The 24,377-nt window shown below is 45.6% G+C and overlaps 1 protein-coding gene across 1 annotated transcript in view; it reads right to left on the bottom strand.

Annotated features, from left to right (window-relative positions):
- ADAMTS2 (ADAM metallopeptidase with thrombospondin type 1 motif 2) overlaps window positions 1–24,377 on the bottom strand; it is a 209,518-nt gene that overhangs the window by 49,311 nt on the left and 135,830 nt on the right. Inside the window, exons 4-5 of the mRNA XM_068162698.1 lie at window positions 19,142–19,344; window positions 6,176–6,259 (exon numbers count right to left, since the gene is read on the bottom strand). Of these exons, the coding sequence (XP_068018799.1) occupies window positions 6,176–6,259; window positions 19,142–19,344 (287 nt within the window). The remainder of the gene's footprint in view (window positions 1–6,175; window positions 6,260–19,141; window positions 19,345–24,377) is intronic.

Genomic DNA, 24,377 nt, shown 5'->3' with positions numbered 1-24,377 from the left:
GAGATGAGGAGACTTGGGGAGACCTCATTAGTGTACATAACTATCTACTTAGAGGGGAATTAATTTGACTGAGCCAGAATCTTCTCAGTGGTATCCAGAGAAAGGACAAGAGGTAATGAGCACAAACTGAACCATAAGAAATTCCATTTCAATGCAAGAGAGAAACTGTAAGGGCGTTACTGCAGTTTTAGTGTGTAAGTGGCCAAACACTGGGAAAGGTTGCCCAGAGAGGTTGTGGAGTCTCTCTTTTTGGAGATACTCAAAACCCAGCTGGACAAGGTCCTGAGCAAGCTGCTCCAGATGACCTTGCTTTGAGCAGGGGGCTTGGTTAGATTATGCCCACACATCCCTTCTGTGACATTAATGTACAGCTAACAACCTCCTTGCACAGCTAGGCACAACTGCTGAGACTCTTCATGTCTTCCTGGGACAAGCAGAGACAAGGGAAGCACTCAGCCCTTTCTCTCCAAACAGGGTCAACATCAAAAGGGTAAGGACAAACACTAGATTTAAAAGATGAACCTGGCTTGTCCTTCCTTTTCAGCTCTGTCACCTGTGCACCCCTCTGGGAAACAGAGAGAGCCACCTGACTCAGAGTGAACCACCCCTTCCCATCCTGGCTGAACCAAGAACATCTTCCCTTCTTGCATCGAGCTTAGACATGAAAAGGTCAGATGGTAGAGATAGAGAGAGCACCATTTTATGCAAAGATTAAAGGTAAACCCTTGTTCCAAATGAAAGCAGCAGGAGCTCTGCTAGCATCTCAGACACACACAGTTGAAAAATCCTTCTCAATTGGTCAGTCTTGTCCTGTGAGACTGGAGGCATCAAGCCCACACTACCTTCTTCCTGAACTACCATTTTCAAGCTACTTGGGTTTTCTTCCCTCTCTATCTGCCTTGGTAGCCAGGTCCTGCTTTCAGTTTGAACAACTTAACGCATGGCCAGAGTACAACCACTTGTCCTGGGGCCAGCACTGGTTTATAGCTAGCATGGCCTTCTCTCCCTACTGGTTGTCATCCCAGATACACACAGCCTCCCCCCCACCCCAGCCTATCCCACCCCATTCCAGCCTGTATGTAGGTGACTCCAGCTCTGCATATTGCTCCAAAGGGCTGTTCAGGGGTTTCCCAAGAAACAACCCTCACCAATCCTTGTGTGGCTGCACCCAGTGAGACTCCTGCAGGTTCTGCTAAAGCTTTTCTGACTTTTTTTCCTTTTCTTTTCTTTTTTCATTAATAACTGTCTCAATTACACCCACCCCAGCTAATGGGGGTGCTTTTCTCTGCTGCTCTGCAAGGACAGCTCCTCTGCACACAAAGTCACCATTGTTGATGGACAGAGCGTGGGGCTGGAGCCAGGAATATATGAGGTCTTATCCCCAGCCTGCCAGTGGCCTTCCGTGTGGCCTTGGAAAATAACACTTAACATCTTTGTTTTTTTAGCTGTAAAAAGGGAATAATAATCTTTATTCATCCACCTCAAAGAAGTGATGAGAGGATTTTATGCAGTGCTCAGGATTTAAATGTTTCCAAACAAATTTTCTAATAAGCAGTCAGAGTTTTCAAAGCCATTCTCAGCTCAACTCTTGCCACCTCCTCCTCTGCACCTGGTGAGGGTGGCTGCTTTGCTTATTCCCCTGAGTATTCTACAGCTAGCTGGATTACAGAGCTGCTACAACCAAAATAGGTCTAAGTGGAATAATTTGCCCAAACATAGAATTTTATTCATCTCAAATGTATCTGCAGCTTCCAAAAATTGGAATCATTCTTTCTACTACTGAAGTCAAAAAGGCAGAAGCAAGCTGGCTCATCTTTTTGTCATTTGTAGAAAAATGTACTACACATACTCCAATTTCTTATTTTGCAGTATCCCAACGCTTCAAAAAAAGCCTGTGACTTTGGGAGTCAGTGTAAAGAAAACAGAGAAGGAGCTTCTGAAGCCATCAGGGATCTGGAGCAGCCTTTGCAGGACACATTTTGATGGAACTGTTAAATGAACAGGCAGTAGCCAGGCACGGTGGAAGCCTTCACATCACCTGGAGCACTGCATCCAGGTCTGGAGCCCTCAATACAGGAAGGACATGGACCTGATGGAGCAAGTCTAGGGGAGGGTCATAAAAATGATCAGAGGGATGGAGCACCTCTGCAACAAAGACAGGCTAAGGGAGTTGGGGTTGGTCAGCCTGGAGAAGAGAAGGCTCTGGGGAGACCAGATAGCAGCCTGCCAGCGGATGCAGAAGGATGCAGAGAGACTATTCACAAATGCCTGCAGTGTTAGGATGAGGGCCAATAGCTTCAAACTAGAGAAGAACAGATTTAGATTGGATGTTAGGAACAAGTTATTTACCATGAGGGTGGTGAAACACCTAGAACAGGTTGCCCAGGGATGTGCTTGAGGCCCCATCCCTGGAGATATTCAAGGTGAGGCTGGACAGGGCTCTGAGCAACCAGATCTAGTTGAGGATGCCCTTGCTTACTGCAGAGGGGGTTGGACTGGATGACTTTTGGAGGTCCCTTCCAACCCAGACCATTCTATGATTCTATGATGATTCTATTAGCCCCTCTGGTGTGTTGGATTGAGTTGTTCATGTGTTGGAAGTCCCAAGAGAAATGTGGGGTGTCAGGCTGGCAGCTTTGACATGCCCACCCCAGACAGAGCACAGCCACACACTGCCCTCTCCCGGAACACACCATCAGCCAGTGCCCAAGCCTGCTGCTCCTTAGCAGGTCTTGACCTGCTATACCCTCAGACTAAGTCTAGAGGGGAAAACTTACACAAAATGTTAACTCATCATAACCATGGCAGATATTCTGAACCTGCCCTGAAACAGTTTCATTGTGTGATCACCAAGGAACGTCTCCCATGCTTGCATCTTAGCAGGGCCCTTAATGCAATTACTGAAACGACTGAAACTTTTGAACATGCAGTTGAGACATCAGTACATCTCAAGGAAAACATGAAGACATCAGTACATCTCAAGGAAAAATTAAGACATCAATACATCTCAATGAAAACATGAAGACATCAGTACATCTCAAGGAAAACACTAAAGAAATAAGTACATTTCAAGGAGTGGAGTACCTTCAAGCAAGAATCACTGAAAAGCTGGTTGCTATGCAACTCAAGTGTTGTCCATATTATTCCTATCAACAGCTGACATATTGTATAAAATACTATGATGCTTTTCAAAAGCCACCACAATACAGTAAAAGGCTGTTCAGGGGTGGGGAATTGGCAGTAGCTCCAAGTGCTGTCATAAACCTGACGTTGATGGGACTTACTTCATCAATTACAGAACCAGAATGTAATTATTATGATTATTTAAATGGCACCCTTGATAATATATATAAATTGCCCACAATGAAGCAAATGATTCTGAAGATATCAGCTACAGGCTTTCAAAAGAAATGCTTACTCTAGCAAGGCTGGGATAATGTTTTCACAGCGTGAAGCCAACCAGGCTGCTTCATTCATGCACTGCTTTAACCTCTACACGTGCCCTTCCTTTTATTAGGTACTTTGAATATATGTTCCTCAAAACTGGTGGTGCTGGTGTGCTGGGTAAGAAAATATTGAAGATTTTTGTTCTAATTCCACAGAACAGGGTCAGAAAGTAAGGACCATGCACCTTTTCTCCCTGCTTTTCCACTGCTAAATAATCCCAACTCTCTGAAACCTCCTCACTTTCTACTCTCTGGTACCACTCCTCTGATGAGGAGCTTTAAGAAACACGAAGATAACAAAACCACAACAACCCCATGCAGTGCTACAGGCTGGGGTCAGAGTGGCTGGAGAGCAGCCAGGCAGAGAGGGACCTGGGGGTGCTGGTTGATGGTAGGCTGAACATGAGCCTGCAGTGTGCCCAGGCAGCCAGGAGGGCCAATGGCATCCTGGCCTGCATCAAGAACAGTGTGGCCAGCAGGAGCAGGGAGGTCATTCTGCCCCTGTACACTGCACTGGTTAGGCCACACCTTGAGTACTGTGTCCAGTTCTGGGCCCCTCAGTTTAGGAAGGAGGTTGACTTGCTGGAACGAGTCCAGAGAAGAGCAATAAAGTTGGTGAGGGGTTTGGAACACAGCCCTATGAGGAGAGGCTGAGGGAGCTGGGGTTGCTCAGCCTGGAGAAGAGGAGACTCAGGGGTGACCTTATCACTCTCTACAACTACCTGAAGGGAGGTTGTAGACAGGCTGATGATGGTCTCTTCTCCCAGGCAGCCATACCAGAACAAGAGGACACAGTCTCAGGCTGCGCCAGGGGAGGTTCAGGTTGGATGTTAGGAAGAAGTTCTATACAGAGAGAGTGATTGCCCATTGGAATGGGCTGCCCGGGGAGGTGGTGGAGTCGCCGTCATTGAAGGTGTTCAGAAGGAGACTTGATGGGGTGCTTGGTGCCATGGGTTAGCTGTTTGGGTGGGTTGGATTGGTTGATGGGTTGGACACGATGATCTTGAAGGTCTCTTCCAACCTGGTTTGGTTTATTCTAATAAAGTATTCTAACCCCAAACGTATTCTTATGCAGCCAGGGCATGCAGGTGCTTCACCATCAGGTGGAACAGCCCTGAAATGACACCTGTCATATGCTTTTCACTTTTTTCAGAGAGCCATAAATAAGAACCAGATCGAGAAATACAAGGAAAATTATCTTCATGGTTACTTAGGGCAAGCTTGGGATACTACAACTAGTCTGTATCATGCCCTGCTGAAGCCTTGCTCCTCTTTTCATGGACTTTGATGTTAATTTGGCAAAAAATAGGACATAGGTGCTGAAGAGTTCGATACTTTTGAAAAGCATTCAGCATTTCATTCCTCTTTACCCAAGTTTTGCTTGGAGAGTGACCCCTGCCATAGCAACAAGGAAAGGAAGAACACTTTGTATTCTTAATTACAGATTGGATCTGAGAGCTTTTGCCTCCTGCTTCCCATCCCACTGAACTCACTCGACTTTAAGCACATGTGTAGTGCCACTAGGGTTAGACACAAGTTTAAATGAGTTTTTGGAATGAGGCTGTAGCCCTCAGCACCTTGCAGAACTTGTGCTTATTGTTACTTACACACAGTTCTAGCACAACACCTTGTGTTTTCCTTAGGAAACAAACATTCACTACCTTTCATGCATTATGCCAAACACATCTGAAAAGACACACTGCCACAGCTGAAGCAACAACTTCAAATGGCACAGGGAAAGCCCAGAAGAAATGGCTATTTTTTTTTATTAAATGTGAAGTTCAAATGATAACCAAATATTGCTTGGACAGCAGCACTCTGCCAGCATGATGGCATTTAACAAGTCCAAATGCCGGGCGCTGCACTTTGGCCACAACATCCCCATGCAGGCTGGGGTCAGAGTGGCTGGAGAGCAGCCAGGCAGAAAGGGAGCTGGGGGTACTGGTTGACAGCTGGCTGAACATGAGCCAGCAGTGTGCCCAGGTGGCCAAGAAGGCCAGTGGCATCCTGGCCTGTATCAGGAATAGTGTGGCCAGCAGGAGCAGGGAAGTCATTGTGCCCTGTGCTCAGCACTGGTTGGACCACACCTTGAGTCCTGTGTCCAGTTCTGGGTTTCTCAATTTGGGAAGGACATTGAGACCCTTGAACGTGTCCAGGGAAGGGCAGCAAGGCTGGGGGGAGATCTGGAGCACAGCCCTGTGAGGAGAGGCTGAGGGAGCTGGGGTTGTTTAGCCTGGAGAAGAGGAGGCTCAGGGGAGACCTTATTGCTCTCTCCAACTGCCTGAAGGGAGATTGTAGCCAGGAGGGGGTTGGTCTCTTCTCCCAGGCAACCAGCACCAGGGAAAGTTTAGGCTCAAGGTGAAGAGAAAGTTCTTCCCAGAAAGAGTAATTGGCCATTGGAATGTGCTGCCCAGGGAGGTGGTGGAGTCACTGTCCCTAGAGATGTTCAAAAAAGGATTGGATATTGCACTTGGAGCCATAGTTTAGTTGTCAGGAGGTGTTAGGTATTAGGTAATAGGTTGGACTTGATGATCTCTGAGGTCTTTTCCAACCTGGCTGATTCTGTGATTCTACATAGAAACAAAACATTTCTTTCTATTTGCTGACTGGTAAGCTCAATTTATGAATTAAAATACAAACCCAATAGCTGTCCCCAGTAACTCCACTGGACTTAAAGGAATGAAGCCCAGGGATACTGATACCCTCCATGCAAATTAACCTTTTCTTACCTTGCCGTAGCTCAGCAGGATTATCCTCACCAAGACAACGTTAATGTGAGCACCCAGGGACTCGTCATGATAGATTTCATTAACCTGCAAAAGAGTTCAGCACTTTAACCATGGTGCTGGCAAGAAGCAAGTAGTAAAGCAATGATGCAGCAGGACCTTTCCTGCACTGTCCTTAAGCCAAACATCCTATATGAGCTGAAGGAAACTCCACCAGTGCGAGAGGGAATGTTTTAATGTTTTCTTCTCTGAACTCTGTTGTAGCCTCCCAACAGGCCTTAAGTCAGGCAACCATTTAAAATCAACACATCATCACACACTTCATATTAACAGGTATTTAGCTGCCAATCTAAATGGACTTACACACATTGTGGTGCACCTAGACAGTGCAGCTGAGCTGCTCTCAGAGCTAGTGTTGCTAAGAAGGAAGATTCCCAGCTACCTCCTACCTCATCCCAGCTCAGTGTGCCTGTTGGAGCCCGGAGCCCAGTAACCCAAGCACACCCCTGAAGAGCTGAGCAAATGATGCATGGGGAAGGGAACAAGGGCAAATAGGACTGCTCTCCTGAGAGCCATTTGCTGGATCAGCTCAGCTGTAGCTTGTAGGTTGTGTAGCCTGGAGAAGAGGAGGCTCAGGGGAGACCTTACTGCTGTCTACAACTACCTGAAGGGAGGTTGTAGCCAGGTGGGGGTTGGTCTCTTCTCTCATGCAATCAGCAACAGAACAAGAGGACACAGTCTCAAGTGGTGCCAGGGGAGGTTTAGGCTGCATGTTAGGATTAAATTCTTCACAGAAAGAGCAATTGGCCATTGGGATGTGCTGCCCAGGGAGGTGGTGGAGTCACCATCACTGCAAGCGTTTAAGAGCCTGGATGAGGCACTCGGTGCCATGGTCTAGTTGATCAGATGGTGTTGGGTGATAGGTAGGACTCGATGATCTCAAAGTTCTTTAAGGTCTTTTCCAACCTGGTGTATTCTGTAACTCTTCCATCTGGGACCCATCACATCACCCTCTGACAAGAGGATCTAGCTCCCTCACAAAGCATGGTCGGGCACATGGGTGTCAAAACTCATCAGTGTTAAACTTTGCCAGCACAACAAAAGCTACAAAATGCCAGCAAATGTAAACCTCCTTTTTTTCCCCTTTCCCCCCTCTGCCTCTTTTTTTTCAATTTCATTTATATTAGAGCTCCACAAGGGAACGTGCACGTGGGGAGGGGAAGTCACCCTAAGGAGCAGAGACAACTGTAACTATTTCAAGAATGAAATGTGGATGCACAAAGATTCTTCAGGAAACGCTGCTACAAGCAAACTAGGCAAATATTAACTGTTAAAGAGGCTGATTTAGGCATTCAGTGATGAAGACTGCATGAGACTCAGCCAAATGGCAGGGGTTTAGCTTTACAAATTAGAAGAGGCAGATGAGATTCCCTGCAAGGCAAATGCCTTTCCTGAAACCTCCTTCCCTTGGCAAAGGCTGCACCACACTGGACTGCTTTGCTGGCTGGACCTAAAATTCAATTTATTCCTACAAAAGGGATTCATTACTACAAGCTAATAAGTAACTTTCAGAAAACCTTTCATTAGCAATGTAGTAAATAATGTCCTGTTTCTTCAGTCAGCCCTGGTTTTAATGGCCCATCTTTTATCTCTGTAAAAATCATTAAAACTAAATACATCAGTGCAGGCTTTGTTAAGCAATCCCCACTGACATTTTAAAGTGAATTCTAATTAATTTTATCAGTATTTTTGGATATAAAAGTCTAATTTTATGCCTGGTAAATGTCCAAGTTTAGAGAGGTCCTCAGCTTCCTGGACTGTTCCTAGGAGACGATGTGGCTGAAGCACAGCTCCAGGAGCAGACTCACACCCTGCATCTGCCCAGGCACCTGGGGACCATGCCGTGGGATGCCTGGCTCCAGGGTTGTTACTGCTGACTGGTTGATATTGTTGGCTGCATGATGGTGGTTGAGGAGCCCATGGCTATGACTGACTTCAGAGGCCAGGATTTTCACAGCAGTGCAGAATTAGGTGATCTGTTCAGACCTGTTTTGTACACAGTACCTCTGGAAACCAAATCACTTATTTCCAAGTCCAAAGAGGAGTTTAGAAGACTGAACTTTTTACTCCTGTATTTAAAAAGCCAACAACTTTGCCTTTTATTTTGAGGACTGTTACTGATCATGAAGAGGTAAAACACAAACATGCATTTATCATAGTATCATTCAGGGTTGGAAGGGACCACAAGGATCATCTAATCCCAACCCCTCTGCCATGGGCAGGGACACCCCACACTAGATCAGGCTGGCCAGAGCCTCATCCAGCCTGGGCTTAAACACCTCCAGGGACAGGGCCTCAACCACCTCCCTGGGAAACCCATTCCAGGGTTTCACCACTCTTTACAAAAAGCCTTTCAACCCAGGAAAAAGACCCTTGCATGTTATCAAAGGAGGGAAGGATATTAACATGCCTTATTCCCTGTACAGTGGGAAGAGAGCACAGACATCAAGGACACAAGGCTGAAATAAGCTGTAAATTACCTATAAATGAAATAAATACTGACAAACTCCTGTGTACAGAGGGCAGTAAACACAGCATGTAAATAAGTATTTAATTAGTTCATCAAACATAATCCAAATTGCTGCACACTGCTCTCTCATTAGCTTCCAGAATTGAACCTAAGCCTCTTTTAACAATAGTGGAGTAAGGGAACAACCCTGTCGCTGCTGGTGCCAAAACAAGACTTGGCTTCAAAACCTTGACAGAACAGAGCTGAGACACTGTTTGACTGTTCATGCAAATGACATCTAACAAACAAAGTGTGAACGAGCAGAAAAGCACCAGCAGTGTAAAAAGCTGCTCAGTTCTCTAGGGATTCTGGATTTTCTGCAAGACACTGGGGCAATTCAAAGCTCTAGGGCTTGGGTTTATCAATAAGGATGAGTCCAAGCCCTCTTCACACAGCAGCTGAACTGAACCCTCTGCACCTTTCTCTAAACTAAACACTGCCTTCACTGCATATAGATAATATGCTGAAAGAGAGGCTTTTCTTTTCTTTTCCCCCCCCAGCATGGCCTAAATTGCACCTATGTTTCAGGAAGTTATCCAAGACATGAGATCTAGGTGACTGAAAGCTGTGTTCTCAGAGGTTCACAAAAAGTGCACACACCAAAAGGGTCTCCACAATCCCTAGCTCAGAGTCTCCACAATCCCTAGCTCAGGGTCTCCACAATCCCTAGCTCAGGGTCTCCACAATCCCTAGCTCAGAGTCTCCACAATCCCTAGCTCAGAGTCTCCACAATCCCTAGCTCAGAGTCTCCACAATCCCTAGCTCAGAGTCTCCACAATCCCTAGCTCAGAGTCTCCACAATCCCTAGCTCAGGGTCTCCACAATCCCTAGCTCAGAGTCTCCACAATCCCTAGCTCAGGGTCTCCACAATCCCTAGCTCAGAGTCTCCACAATCCCTAGCTCAGAGTCTCCACAATCCCTAGCTCAGAGTCTCCACAATCCCTAGCTCAGGGTCTCCACAATCCCTAGCTCAGAGTCTCCACAATCCCTAGCTCAGAGTCTCCACATTTCCACCTGTTATTTCAACAGGAGAGCAGAGTTACTGCAGTTCAAGGCATAGGGTACAAACTGACCAACCAGCCTGTGTAATTGGAAAGCTCCAGGCTCTCATCCAACACAACTGCAGAAACATTTGCTTCAAAGCAGAGCTAATCATGCAGTGGATGTATGTGTTCAGATGTCTGTGTAATAAAGACACACATGTGGGAAAATGGTTGCCTAGTACTTTTCCAGCAGGACATCCTGGTTTATATCAACCCCAACAAAATCAGATTCAATCTCCTGTTGTTCTTAGATCAGTAAGTCTAAAATTACGTCGCTGCTATGAAAAGAAACTACAGAGACCATCCCAAAATCACAGCTCCTGAACAGAAGGCAGTGAATGCATTAAACCTTGTTAGATGTCCTACAGTGATTCAGCATTTACAGAGGCTGGGTAAATCTTAAGGAATTCAAAGCATGGTGGAATACAGTAAAGAGACTTTCATCAAGCTGCTGTAGTTCACACACTATTTTGGGACAACTTTGGTTTATTTTTCTGGGATACTTCCATCAAAGCAAAGCATGGATTTCTATTTAAAGTTTCTCTTTAGAAATCAGGCTGGCACAGACTGGTGCAATGTAAGAAAAACAAAGACTTTATTTTGTTCTTCTGTTCCTTTCTGCTTATTTTATAATTATTCTGTCCTGAGTGTGTTTCAAGTCAGCAAAGTAAGCACCTAAAATACATCAAAAAAGGAAAAAAGAGAAAGCAACCAAAGACAAGCTGAGGATCTGTGAGATGCACCCTGCTTGGTCAAAGAAGTACTGGAAAGGTTTCTGTTATTGAGCAAAGCGGGGCCCAGGCCTAAAAGGGCACTTTGAAAAGTGCTGTAACACAAATGTTCATAAAGAGTCTGCAGTTTTGCTAGTGCTGGTGCAGAGCAGGCTACCTGCTGACAGAGCTGGCAGGATTTTTAGGGAAGGCTATTCTGCATATTTTGGCAAGTCATTGGCAAACTCACCCATGCAGTCTGAAGGAGTTCCCAGCCTTGCAAAGTCTGTTAGCATCGGCTATGCAAAAGCCAGTCCACTTCATCACAGCAGGGCTCCATCCCACTGAACCATGAACGGCTGAGCTCATCCCGCGGTGCCCCCTCTGCGGCTCCACGCGGTGCTCCGCACGGCTGGGTGAGCGCCGCTTCCCCGGGCTCCCTGAGCACACCCCCCCCGATGGACATCAGAGAGTTTCAACCTCTGGCTACCATCAGCCCCAAGCAACTCTGAGCCAGCTACAGCAGCCATCAGAGGGCTCATCTAACCATTCAGTGAGACGCAGTTTACACATCTGGCTTTCCAGCCACCACAAATTGCTGATCCATCCAAGCCAATTAGAGTGCCCTCTGATCACCCAACCTCCTTACTGAACTACTGTTGCAGAAGACACTAATGGCTACGTGCTCTCAGGCAGAGAGGGGACCATCTATGGATGTCTCCAGGCTGACAGAAGAGGAGCTGGACAGCATCAGCCCCTTCCCTATGGGATGGCAGAGCTCCTGGCAAGCCATTGTTTAAGCCCAGCCTGAGATGCAGCTCATTCATCAGATCATAATTATCTGCAGCAAAGCTTTGGTGCCTGGTGGGCATCCAGTGATTGTCTATTTCTGTAAGAAATGGCTGTTTTGAATTACAGAATAGGAACCAGAAATGCCATGGTGGATACTGAGCACAAACTTTTGTAATCTGACCCTTCCCCAAAGTGCTCTCCTCTCACTTTATTTCTCTGTGTTCCCACTTCAAACACCACGATCCTCTTCGATTTTCATCGCCTCCTTTATGCTTTTGAAGATTTCAAACTAGCATTTCTAACATTCCCAAAGCTTCATCTTAATCCCGCAGGAATAACATTACAGCAGTTCCTTGGGTGAATGAATGATGGTCACACAGAGAGTCATCAGGCAAAACCCAGGGCTCCCAGTCCCCCTTTCTAGTCCTTACAAGGCATTTCCTCATTTCCCCAGAGAGGAACTCCTTTTTTTTCTGAAATCTGTGTTGAGCATCAGAAGGAGAAAAGAATAATGAAAGCACACAACACACATGAAGCTTAAAGGTCAAACTGTGATCTCAGGTTTGGAAAACATCTATCCCTCAGCTCAAATCCACCAGCAACAGGCAGGGTTCGAAGAGCTTGGCAACGGACATTGCAAAGCAGAGAAAAGAATCTGGCATTTTGTATGCAAATAGGAGTCCCAGTCCTGATTCACCTTCCCTGGTGTAGCAGGCACTAGATGTTACCAAGTCCAAGTTAGCTGCTTCTGATCAAAATGAAAAACGCTCCCCAGAGCAGATGTGTTGGCAAGGCACTAGGGTAGCTTTATGCTATGGGTCTCTATCTCATCTTTGACTGAAACATTGGCTGGAGAAAGGTCATAGACTTTGTTGTCTGACTTCATGGCCAATTTATTTTTCTTAGTTCCTCCCTCAGGCTCTTGGAACTCCTTATTCTTGCCCACAAACCACTGCTCTGAGAAGTTTCTCTAAACACTGTAAATTACCTTTGCACCTAAAGACTCAGTATTCTGAATTACTGTCTCAAGATCACCTTAATAAAATCAACTACGCTAGCAAAAAAATAATTAAGCAGATTCACTTATTCCCTTACTCCAGTGGACAGGGACACGGTATCAATGCAATAAATACAAATCTAAGTGGTTTGGTTAAGAAAAGCATCTAAGACATGAAAAATGATATTAATTATTCATGATCCATCAGACAAACCACGCTGTCACAACTCCAAAGTCCCTGGCTGCAACCTTTACAGCTAAAGTTCACGTTGGTATTTGGAGGAAAGGAAGAAAAAAGTCTTCTAGCAGTAGCTATGCTCTACTTCAAGGATGGTACCAAACCCTATGTGATGCTCTCTGCTCTGTTCAAGAGGGCAGCAAGGAAGATTCCAGTTGATAATACTGAGCAATGCTCGCCTAATTGGCACTGGAAATAGTGCCCCTGTGGACATGAATAAAGCCTGTAAGAGTTGAGAGAAGGAACCTCCTGCAGGACCCAATCCTGAATACAGGTTCCACTGTAGAATAGAATAGAATAGAATAGAATAGAATAGAATAGAATAGAATAGAATAGAATAGAATAGAATAGAATAGAATAGAATAGAATAGAATAGAATAGAATAGAATAGAATAGAATAGAATAGAATAGAATAGAATAGAATAGAATAGAATAGAATAGACCAGACCAGACCAGACCAGACCAGACCAGACCAGACCAGACCAGACCAGACCAGACCAGGTTGGAAGAGACCTTCAAGATCATCGTGTCCAACCTATCATCCAACACCACCTAATCAACTAACCCATATAACCAAGCACCCTGTCAAGTCTCCTCCTGAACACCTGCAGTGATAATCAAGGTAACGGATAAGTATAACGTCTTGAGGCCTCATCAGAACCTGTTCTTCTCACTAGACACAGCTATTGGTCTAAACATGGAGTTAACTCACATCTAGTTACGCTTTCAAACAACCTAGAATTTGGCTATTGGCACCTGAAGCTCCTTGGATGAATAGAGCTGGACTTGCACTTGTTAGTTGTGGAACTTCTTAAGAGTTAGTCCCGACCTGAAGCGCACATCCTGAAATGAACTGATTTGAAATAATGACTATTGGCGTTCAGAAGTTATTTAACGATTAAAAATCCAGTCGATTCTATAGCACTGAAATATTCCTCCCATCTGAAACCCACGCTTTACAGTTCTATAAGCACAACCCTGCATACAGGGTGCACCATTATTTCAAAGAATTCAATCATCACTTTCTTTTTAAGAGCCTGAATTAGCCAGGCTTTCAGGTTTTCATCCAATTGCCAGCTAGAAACGGATGGCATTTCTGCCCTTTCCTCTCATTAGGGACTTGCTGTTCTGTACCTGCAAATCCTCATCCTTCATCAGCCAGAGATAGGGAAGCAGAGATCTCATCTATAACAGCAGTATCATGTACATCCTATTAAAGAGGATGAATAACATATTCAAAAGTGCCTCAGGGCCACAATTTCAAAGACATGTGTAGTGCTGAAAGATGCAGGTGAAAGACTCCTGGGACTTTCCAAAACCCCCAGCTGCATAACTCCCATGGATTCCAATTATTCAAATGAAAAGTTGTTTAATGTGTTTGTTCTGGAGCTGAAGTTTCACCTAACGACTGGGAGAGACATAAACCCAGGGGCTAATTTTTAGAACTGATTTTTACTGATTTCAAAAGCAGGTGAATGTCTAAATATCCAGATAAATCTAGCTCAGAGTGGGGCATACATCCTGTTTAAGGTCTACCTCCCTTTGATATAATGGCAATTAGGCAGCTGTCTGCTTTGAGGAGATTGGATGTAGCATCACAAACATTTTGGTGCTATATATACTATTAAATGGATTTAACAGACTGAACCTTAAATATTTGCAATATCACAACTTCTAAAGGCATGGAAAGGAAATGAAAGACTTTTGTTCCTGAAAACTGTCCAATCATTTCGTTAAAATGACATGCTTTTAGACATTATTCTTCCAGGAAATCTACAAGGATGACAACTGCCAGCATCAGAACATGGGGTAGTTGAGGAATTGAATCACAGAATCAACCAGGCTGGAAAAGACCTCAGAGATCATCAAGTCCAACCTTTTACCTAATATCTAACACCTCCTGACAACTAAACTATGGCTCCAATCTCTTTTTGAATGCCTCCAGGGATGGTGACTCCACCACCTCCCTGGGCAGCGCATTCCAGTGGCCAATTACTCTTTCTGGGAAGAACTTTCTCCTCACCAGCTGAGGAATATTGTGGAGGAATAAAGACAAAGGATACAAGAAAAAGTGAAAACAGGGGCCTCAATGGGAAAGAAAAACCCACAGTTTGAGGAGGGGTATGAAACCTGAAGACTTGATGGCAAGAAAGATGAAAGACTTTGCTATCTGGAATGGCCAAGCTATTGTGAGCTCACATACTACACCTCTGCCTCTTCAGTAAGTCTGTTTTGAAGATATCCATTCTGGATGTGACCCTAAACACAAGATTGCAGAGGTTGAAATAGTCACCCTAATCAGTATTGCAAGCCCAGCCTGGTAAATGCACTGGTGAGGCTGAGGTCAGCTGCTCTTCCACAGCAGGCTGCACAATGCTGAAAACTGTTTTAAAGAGGGTTATGAAATGAGCAGAGAACTTCAGCCTGGGGCTGGCTACCACCAATACCCACTTTAGCTCAATAAATCCCATTCAGCACCCTGTTCCTCCTCCCTAAATGTCCTGCAGTGAAATCTTTTTGTTTCCCAAGAACAGGATAATTCTCTTTCTATTATTTCCAAACACTTGTCTGAGCAGATCAATTCCCTGGGAATTTTAGCTGCCTTCTTGCTGAAATTAAATCACCTTCCACGTTCTTGAGTAAATACAGAGCTGCAAGATACAGGCCAAACCTCTCTCCTCGGTTGCAATGCTCCTGCATGCTATAAATACAATTTGTGCAACGTGTGGGCTCATGCCTGGAAATGCAGAGGACTGTGCAGGCTAATATCCTTCCCAGGAAGAAACACAGCATGACGTCCAACAGAAAATGGTGCGAGCGAGAGATGGCTGAGGGTCTCTGAAGCAAAAACAATGGCATGCTTACCAAAGATGGACTGATGGTCTCGATGGTGCTGAGCAGAAAAAAGAGAGGATGTCAAGAGAAACCAAGGTTTTTATAAGAGGAAATGACTGGAGGATGAAAAAGGGGTGGCAAGAAGCCAAGCTCACCGCGGTGACCGGCTGGTGTACAGTCAGGCGATGTGCGGCTGCAGCCCTAAGTGTTAAAAATCCTCTGCCGTCTGTCACCATCCCTTTGGGAGTGACTTCATTTCCAAACAGCTATGCAAGATAGCCAGGACACCTGAGCCCTGCTTTCTCTCACTTTATGGCCTTTAGGTGTGGACTGTAACACATCACTTAAGCAGCACAAAACAGATTTACTGAGCGTGTCGTTGTGCTGGGCTTGGAAAAAAGATAGATTGTTTGGCTTGGGTTGGTGGTAGGGATCCACCCAACAGCCCTGGGAAAAGTTAATTGAGGACAACTGCTCACACCACCACACACTGGGAAATCAAGCAAAGAGGGGAGAAGCAGCCATACTGGGAACTGCTTCTGGGAAAGTGGTATCATGTCTCCAGGAGAAGGGAGGATTCACCTGGGGTTTATTTCATTTTTGGAACAACAGGAATTCAGCTATTTGATCACTCTCTTATCTCCAGTAAAGACTCCACTAGTATTTGATTCTCTTACTGTGCATTCTTTGATTTTATCCTTACTACCTCATTACTGTAAGAAGCTAACTGATTTTGTGCTTACTGCCTTGTTACTGTACAAAGCTAATTGATTACAGCCATAAAGCCAGCAGGGTACACACAATCCGATGGTTATGGGAGGATCTTCCACCAGATTTAAGACAGCTGGAACTTTGTGTAGCTGCTGCTAATTTTCTAGTTACCCTCAGACCTACACATCTCATCAGAAACCCACTGCATCCACGTGACCTGTAACAGCTGGAGACCCCAAGGCTGGCCCAAAGAAAAACAAAAACCAAACAAACCCAACAGACTATTCAAGGAGGAAGAAGAGAGGACACTGGGAGAATCACTGTGTGAATTTCAGCAAATGAGACCAAAGCAATGCTCTTCACAGAAGTATAGCTTGCATCTTTCTAGTAATGAGGGTAAGAGCTGGAGGAGCTGCCAGCTGGAGTTAAGACTGTCAAAGGGATGGAAAAGTTCTGCAGTAACAATCCTCTCTTGTGCCTCTATATTGGAGCAACACCTGGAGAGCTGGAAGTAGAACTGGCTACCATCACCCATCCCTCTGCTAAAATACTGACTCTAGAATCCAGCTGAGCTGTGAAGAAGGAAAGAACAGGACACTGAGGACTGCCAAAGACTGTGCACAGCCTCCTTGAGAGGCCCTGTGGATTTCAAACAGTCCCTCCTATCTGGGCACAGGGAAAGGGAGACATCCTCAGTCCCCTAAAGACATGTTCCTACCTCAGATCTCCCAACAGAACAACTACTGCCTCTGCCAAGAGCTGCTGCAGCCCTTTGGGTTCAGTTACACAGGCTGCACTTTCTAAACCACTTGCAGAGACAGGATGCTTGAGACTTGTAATTTCTTACAATTTGTGTGTTGGATGGTTTGCTAAAATTAGGCAGAAGTATATCCCACAGCTGGAGCATTTAAGGCTTCTTTACCATTACTGTACATTTTATTTTTTTTTAAATGGATTTAAGTGACATGATAAGTGAGGAGCCCTGTTCCATCTATTTCAGCCTCTTTGCCACATTCCTGCTCTGGCCTCTTTGGCTTGTTAATTTAGAGATGCATAAACCCATCTGTTTCACTGTAGACTTTGTTTTAAGCCTCAGAGGAAAGCAACCACACGAGTAAGTGAAATTCCCTATGTCATTTCTGTAGACTCTATGTATTTACAGCCATCAGAGCAAACACTAAGCACCCTACAACTCTAATGTTAGGGTAGGGGTTGAACTATTTACAAGACTGTTATAAAAAGTCATAGAATTGTCAGGGTTGGAAGGGTCCTCAAGGATCATCCAGTTCCAACCCCACTGCCATGAGCAGGGACTCCTCACACTACATCAGGCTGCTCACAGCCACATCCAGCCTGGCCTTAACAACCTCCAGGCATGAGGCTTCCACCACCTCCCTGGGCAACCTGTTCCAGTGTCTCACCACCCTCATGGGGAAGAACTTCTTCCTAACTTCCAATCTGAATCTACCCACTTCTAATTTTCCTCCATCTGCCCTAGTCCTATCAGTACCCACCATCCTAAATAGTCCCTCACCAAAGGGAGCAAGTCAGTGTAACTGAATTTATGTCCCACAAGGGACTATCTTAAATCATACTCCACCTCTCACTGAAAGTGAAAACCAGTGACTTTCTACACATTATTAAAAGAATATAATAAAGAAAGAAAACCACAAGCTTCATGGTTTAAAAAAATGTACCTTGGGAGAAATGCATCCCAGGCAAATGCACCTCACAGCCTGGATTCCTGTCCACACATCTGCCCTTATGATTCACAATGCCAAAACAGTCACCTCCAGATGCTCATCCTCTTGCCGTGACGGTATACTTCATGTCATGAAGCTGGAGGTGGGGAGATTCAGGCTAGATGGGAGGAGGAGGTTCTTTACCATGAGAGTGGTGAGACCCTGGAATGGGTTGTCCAGGGAGGTGGTTGAGGCCCCGTCCCTGGAGGTGTTTAAGCCCAGGCTGGATGAGGCTCTGGCCAGCCTGCTCTAGTGTGGGGTGTCCCTGCCCATGGCAGGGGTTTGGAACTAGATGATCCTTGTGGTCCCTTCCAACCCTGAATGATACTATGAAAACCAGAGCAGGCCTGCAATGTTTTACTCAACAATATTTCACTAAGAGCACACATCACTGCCCCTAAAATTGTTACAGAAGTGTGTTTTATTGAAGGAGAAAATCCTGTTCCAGGTGAGAATGAGAAGGAAGAAAGTCACCCCCCAAAAAACCAGTTGCCTATAAAGGGGGCTATGGCTCACATCTAATTTTTGGCCAGAAGAATAAAATATATTTTGATTTTTGATCTATAAGAGAGAGGACTTCAAAACTTGATTCTTTTCCCACAAAACAGAGTCCTTGCTTACCCAACCAGTGTACGCTGGGGCTGCTGTGGTGAGATTTAGAAGGGGGAAAAAATGGTTCTTTCAAATACAATATTCTCTAGTGTCTCCTTTCATCACGAACACATTACACAGTCTGTTGCACAGGCTATAGTTTCTGAAGATTAAATATTTAACTAAGGAAACCTAAAGATGTCACTCATGGAATACATGCTAAATCAACTTAAGGAAGTTCAGCGGTATGCTGCGTAACATTTTACTCGAGTGAACAAGGAGTAGGTAGGTGGCCTGGGATCTAACGTGGTTGCTGAGGAATCAAAGAATTGGACTGAGTAGTTTTAGAAATGTTGAAGCCAATCAAAGTTTCTAGAAGAACCTTGTTTGAAGACAGTTCACCAACCCATTCTGCAGCAGGGAGCTTAGGATAAGGGAACAGACGGCTAAAATGTAATGACTTCCAAGAACATGAGACCCTGACCCTGTGCCCCCAACCCACCAAAGCACATAAGCAGGGCTTTAAACATTTGAAGAGTCCTACAATCAGCTTCTTCCTTAGCCCTTTTTTTTCTCTTCTTTTCCATCTCCCCTTTCTGCCTTTCTAAAAGTGGCCTGGATTTCCCCCCTCCAGTTACTTTATCTCCTGCCATGAAAAAAACTCTCTTATGCCTTACACAAACGGCTAAGCCAACCTACATTCCCCATCCCCTCAGTGCCTTCCCACAGCGCGGTACTCACAATGTTCATCAAGGTCAGCAGGTACTTCTGAACGTGTTCTTTCCCGTGGAACTGAACAACCGAGTCATCGACCCCCAGAAGCACTTCGATGTTGTAGTCGTCCTCCGTGGCGTGCCTGCGGTAGCGCTGCCTCGATCTCCGCACACGCTCTTCAATGGAGCCCAGGGCGCTGCCCAGACCGTCCAGGTGAGTGAGGTTAGCTGCTGAAACCAAACACAGAAATGAGTCATCAGCCAAAGAACCTCGGGCTCAGGTCCTGGCTAAGCTGGCATACACTCAAACCAGCAATGTTTGCTGTGTTCCCTGTGTCCTAAACCAGTATTAGTTTCGCCTTGTGGCAATTAAAAAAATACCTAAAAGAGAGAGAAACCTGACCCAAAGGAGTTTTACTTTGCAAAAAAAGTGATGCTTTCTACAAAGCAGTGTTGTGTAAAGCCAGCAGGAGAGCAAGCCAGACCCATGCCTTGATGAGAAGAACGAGCTGCTTGCATTAAAACACTTGCTGCTGAAAAGTACTCATAACAAAAATACACCACTCCGAGCTCTTGTGCTAGCAAGGACACCCATTTCAGAACAATTAAAGACAGACACCATACTTCTAAATCTGATCCTACTGCCCACAGAATCCCATTTCGAAGCAGAGCTGTTGCCAATACAGCTTTTCTCTATCCAGGCAGGTTAGTAACAAACCAGTCCCTCCCACTTCCACACATTAGCTCCTTTCCTAGACACAGACATGCACTTCAACAGTAGTGACAGGGATCCTCTTTGCTGTTACAACCCAGGAACACATTTTAGATAGGGAATTAATTCATTTATAGCTACACTCACAATTTTTTAACAGCCTTTCATCCTTCATTCCCAATTTGCCACAACGCTTTACATTACTGTATGTCAAAACCCAACCCATCAGGCACACAACAGCAGCCAACATTATCACCAGTTCTGGGCCCCTCAGTTTAGGGAAGCTGTTGCATTGCTGGAACATGTCCAGAGAAGGGCAACAAAGCAGGGAAGGGGTCTGGAGTACAGCCCTGTGAGGAGAGGCTGAGGGAGCTGGGGTTGCTTAGTCTAGAGAAGAGAAGGCTCAGGGGAGACCTTATTGCTGCCTACAACTGCCTGAAGAGAGGTTGTAAGCAGGTGGGGGTTGGTCTCTTCTCCCAGGCAAACAGCACCATAACAAGAGGACACAGTCTCAAGCTTTGCCAGGGGAGGTTTAGGCTGGAGGTTAGGAAGAAGTTCTTCACAGAAAGAGAGATTGGCCATTGGAATGTGCTGCCCAGGGAGGAGGTGGAGTCACCATCACTGGAGGTGTTTAAGAAGAGGCTAGATAAGGCACTTGGTGCCATGGTTTAGTTGATCAGATGGTGTTGGGTGATAGGTTGGACTTGATGATCTCAAAGGTCTTTTCCAACCTGGTCTATTCTATTCTATTCTATTCTATTCTATTCTATTCTATTCTATTCTATTCTATTCTATTCTATTCTATTCTATTCTATTCTACTCTACTCTATTCTACTCTATTCCTTGTGACATGCAAAGCACATTCTCTGATGGAGTGGGACACAGTGAGCATGGCACCTACCTACCAAAAATTAACATGAAAACAAGAACTCTTGACATTTCACCTTCTAGAATAACAATAACCAACGTTAATATCATGATTACCATTTGCATTACAAGAGCACTGGAAGCCCCAGTGAGAACCTCTTGATTTCAGAGAATGTCAGGCAAAGACTTGCTCAGAGAGGCAAAGAAAAGCGGCGAGAGTGCCGTGGATTGATTAAAGGCTCCCGGTGCTTGGTCCACAGAAACACAATAGGAAGCAAAAGGAGGAAGCTAAAGCCCTCACCTTCAAAGCAGAAATAAGAAACAACTCTTGGAAACTTTACAAACTGGATTCTCCATCTTCACTTATTGAAGTTTTCACATCAAAACTGGTTGCTTTGGGAATGGATGAATGAGTCACCAGGTCACTGTGCTCATTACAAAAGCATCTGTGCCCTTGCCTTAGGAGTGCTTCCTTGAGCTGCCATCGCAGCAGATCCTGGGCAGAGCCCCCCACAGCTTCCCACCATGGTGACAACAGCATAGTAACTTCTACATCCTCTGGCTGCCAGGAGGGATGCAGACCTGGCCCCACTGCAGTGTCCCTCAACATCCTGTATTCCAGGCTGTGCCCTGTGTGCTCCGAGCTTCTTAAAAGAAATCTCCAGTCAAAGAACAGTCCTTGAAAGACACATTTGTTGGACAGCTTTTTGTCACTTCTCCACCAAGCTCCAAGGACATGCTTGTCACAAGACTTGCAGTTACAGGCCACCACACTGCGGTGGCAGAGCTTGTCTCACTCATTGGACAGGCAGAAGGCCCCATGCAGTGGTCCTACAAATGCATGGAGACAAAACGTCCTTCTCCTGGGAAGGCAACACGTTTGTTGTGGCCAATAAACACAACCATCACGTTCTCATTGTCAGCCTCAAGGCTCCCAGCAGCTTCTGCTCCTGGGGACACAAGTTTTTAAAATTAATCTGGTGAGAATCAAACGATCCAGCAGGAAAATTCACTCTCCACACAGAGCCCAGCTGCCTCACTCCCAGGCTGAGCATAGAGGGAGAAGGGGTCTGCCTTTGCAGTGATGGAGAGAGCTCTTTATCAGGGCTCAAAGCCTGCCAAGCAGCCATCTCCAGCCCACTGGTTTGCTCCACTGGGAAAGCTCCAAGTGTTAATCCCAGCTACCACCCAGAAGTAATTACACAGCTATCACAGCAGTCTCAAGGGATTTCCCATGGGATCCTGGGGTAATCAGAGATTCATACCTATAAGGCAAATCACAGTTATTGTGAAGTTTGACTACAAGCTTTAATGTTCTCTAGAAAAGTACAGCTTGGCTGCAGGGACTGCAGGTTGTGTCCTCTCTCTGCTGCTCACAAAACACTACAGCAACGAGGACCAAGGCCAAAGCTATCAGACCTGATACTGCAGAACAGTGGTGCTGGGTGGGGGGGAGAGGCTGAGCCCAGCCCTGCAGCTGCAGCTGGCCAGCTCTGCTGCTGGGGGTGCTGATATTTTGGTGGATGGTTTGCTGTCAAAGTATCTAAAGCTTTTGTGCTTTCATTTCTTTCTACTATGTGTCAAAGTCAAACCAACTCCTGGTGCGGTATCTTTATTCCTGCTGTGAGTAAATCAGCCAGAGGCAAAATGTGATCCTACCATCCTGCAGTGAAAACTGCCTGTCCTCCTTCTCTGATCCTCACTTCATCACTGTCACACCACAGCCCTTACAGTCCTGCTGACTCCTGAGAAAAGTTATCAGGAGGTTCCCCAGGAGTCATCGTGCTGCCAGTGGGTGCCAACCAGCTACTTTAAATTTTGGTTGGAGCATAAAAATTCCCCAGGTCCGCATTCACCTTCACTTCTTGAGTGTCACTCCCTCAAGACAAAACGCCCAGTGGGCACTGGTACCTCTGAGGCACCAACCCAATGTGCTTCCCAGCAGAGAGAAAACCACACCAGCTCCAGCTGGCACTGGAAACATCCCAAACCCAGCAGCACAGCTCAAAACTTTTACAACAGGAGCTGTAAGATTTTTGATTCCCACAAAGTGTCCTTTCCCAGGAGGCTCTCATGGAATAGTCAGGGATGCCTCCACACACTGCCTGACCACACACCACACGGACTCCCCCTCCGGTGCCGTTCTGCCTCTCGGGCTCTTGGATGGGGAACTGCTGCATTTGTTGGCCCATGCTGTGCTATGCCCATATTGTGCTTGCTCCTAAATGACAGCTACATTCAAATCAAATTAATGCCCCTATCTTTCTGCAGAGGGAGTAAACCAAAGCTGCATCTAAAGTAAATGAGAAATCTGTCATGTTTTGGCATCTCAGCTTTCTTTAGCTAGCATCAATAACTTGGTTGTATCACTGGACTGCTAGCAATATGCTAGAAAAGCTCACAAAAAAAGAACTAAGACACCAAACTCCTCCTCCTTCACATTTTCCACGTTGCCTTCCTTCTGATCACCTGTGCACTGTGCACAGTAACATCCCAAAAGTCATCTCAAACTGCCCTGTGATTCACTAAATCATCCCAGGGTCTCTCCATCAGACATTCTCTTTCAGCAACTTTTGCCAAATCAGTGCATCAGCCACTAATTACCGGTGCCAACTTTCTTCCCCATCTCCCAAGAGCAGACACTTGGCATTTAGCAATAGCTAACAATAGCCTGTGTTGAAACCACCTCTGTGCCCCACTAGGAAAAAATCACAGTTGTGAAAATTAACCACTGAGAGCCAAGGTTGTGTTTTGCTCTTGTGCTGCTCATCCAGAATAAATCAAAAGGATGGCAGCTCTGTAACAGTTCACCCCAAAGCCCCTCAAAACCCAACTTTTTTTTTCTCCAAAGCCAGCTTAAAATTCATTTCATTAATTTTCTCCCAACAATGCACAACATCTTCCAGAGAAGGAATAAGAAGTGCCCAAGTTATAAAGAAAAGGAAAACCTTTGCTTCTGGCTTAGGCATAAAATTAGGAGCCAGGCAGCCAGACAGGTGCTCCTGCCCCAGGCTTTGCCCAGAGTGCTGGGAGGTGCAGAAGGCAGCCAAGAGCTGGGCAGCAAAACTGCCTAGGGAAAAGTGTGTGCCCAACCCTGCTGGATGCTGCAGCCTGGGGGGGTGTTTGGGTCTCCTTCATTTCTGCTGGCTGTTAATGCAGCAAGTGATCCTGACTGCTCCCAGGCAGCAAAGTCCTAGTTGTTTGCTGACTCAAGAACTAAACAATGTTCCCAGCTGTGACAGCTCCAATGATGCATTAATATATGTGGAGTACATTGAAGCCCAAAGAGGACAGGTCATTGCACTGTGCAGGGGCAAACTGCTTACAGCACCACACATCAGACAGGATCCTTCTCCTCTGCTCCCTTCTCCTGAGCAAGGTGCAACATCCCAATCTTTATATCAAAACTGTTCCATTTTTCAGCCTGGCCTTTCACTTCTTTTATCTGAGCTCTTCCAGAACTTCCACATTCACTGGGACTAGAGGTCTGAACATCCAGGACTGTGCACCATGCAGCCTGGCTCTGATCCCCACCTCTAGGGCAGGCAAAATTCACACTGACACAAACATTCGTAGGTCTTCAGAAGAATTCTCCAACTGTGACAGTTTGGGACGTCTGACACCACCTTATATTCTGGGAAGTTTTGCCTTGTTCATTAATCTTTGATATCATGTGCCTTACAGA

Source organism: Melanerpes formicivorus, unplaced genomic scaffold (assembly GCF_026170545.1).
Source record: "Melanerpes formicivorus ecotype bairdi unplaced genomic scaffold, bMelFor1.0.p_v2 SCAF_2, whole genome shotgun sequence".
NCBI classification, from domain to species: Eukaryota; Metazoa; Chordata; class Aves; order Piciformes; family Picidae; genus Melanerpes; species Melanerpes formicivorus.
This window is presented reverse-complemented; position numbering and strand designations above follow the sequence as displayed.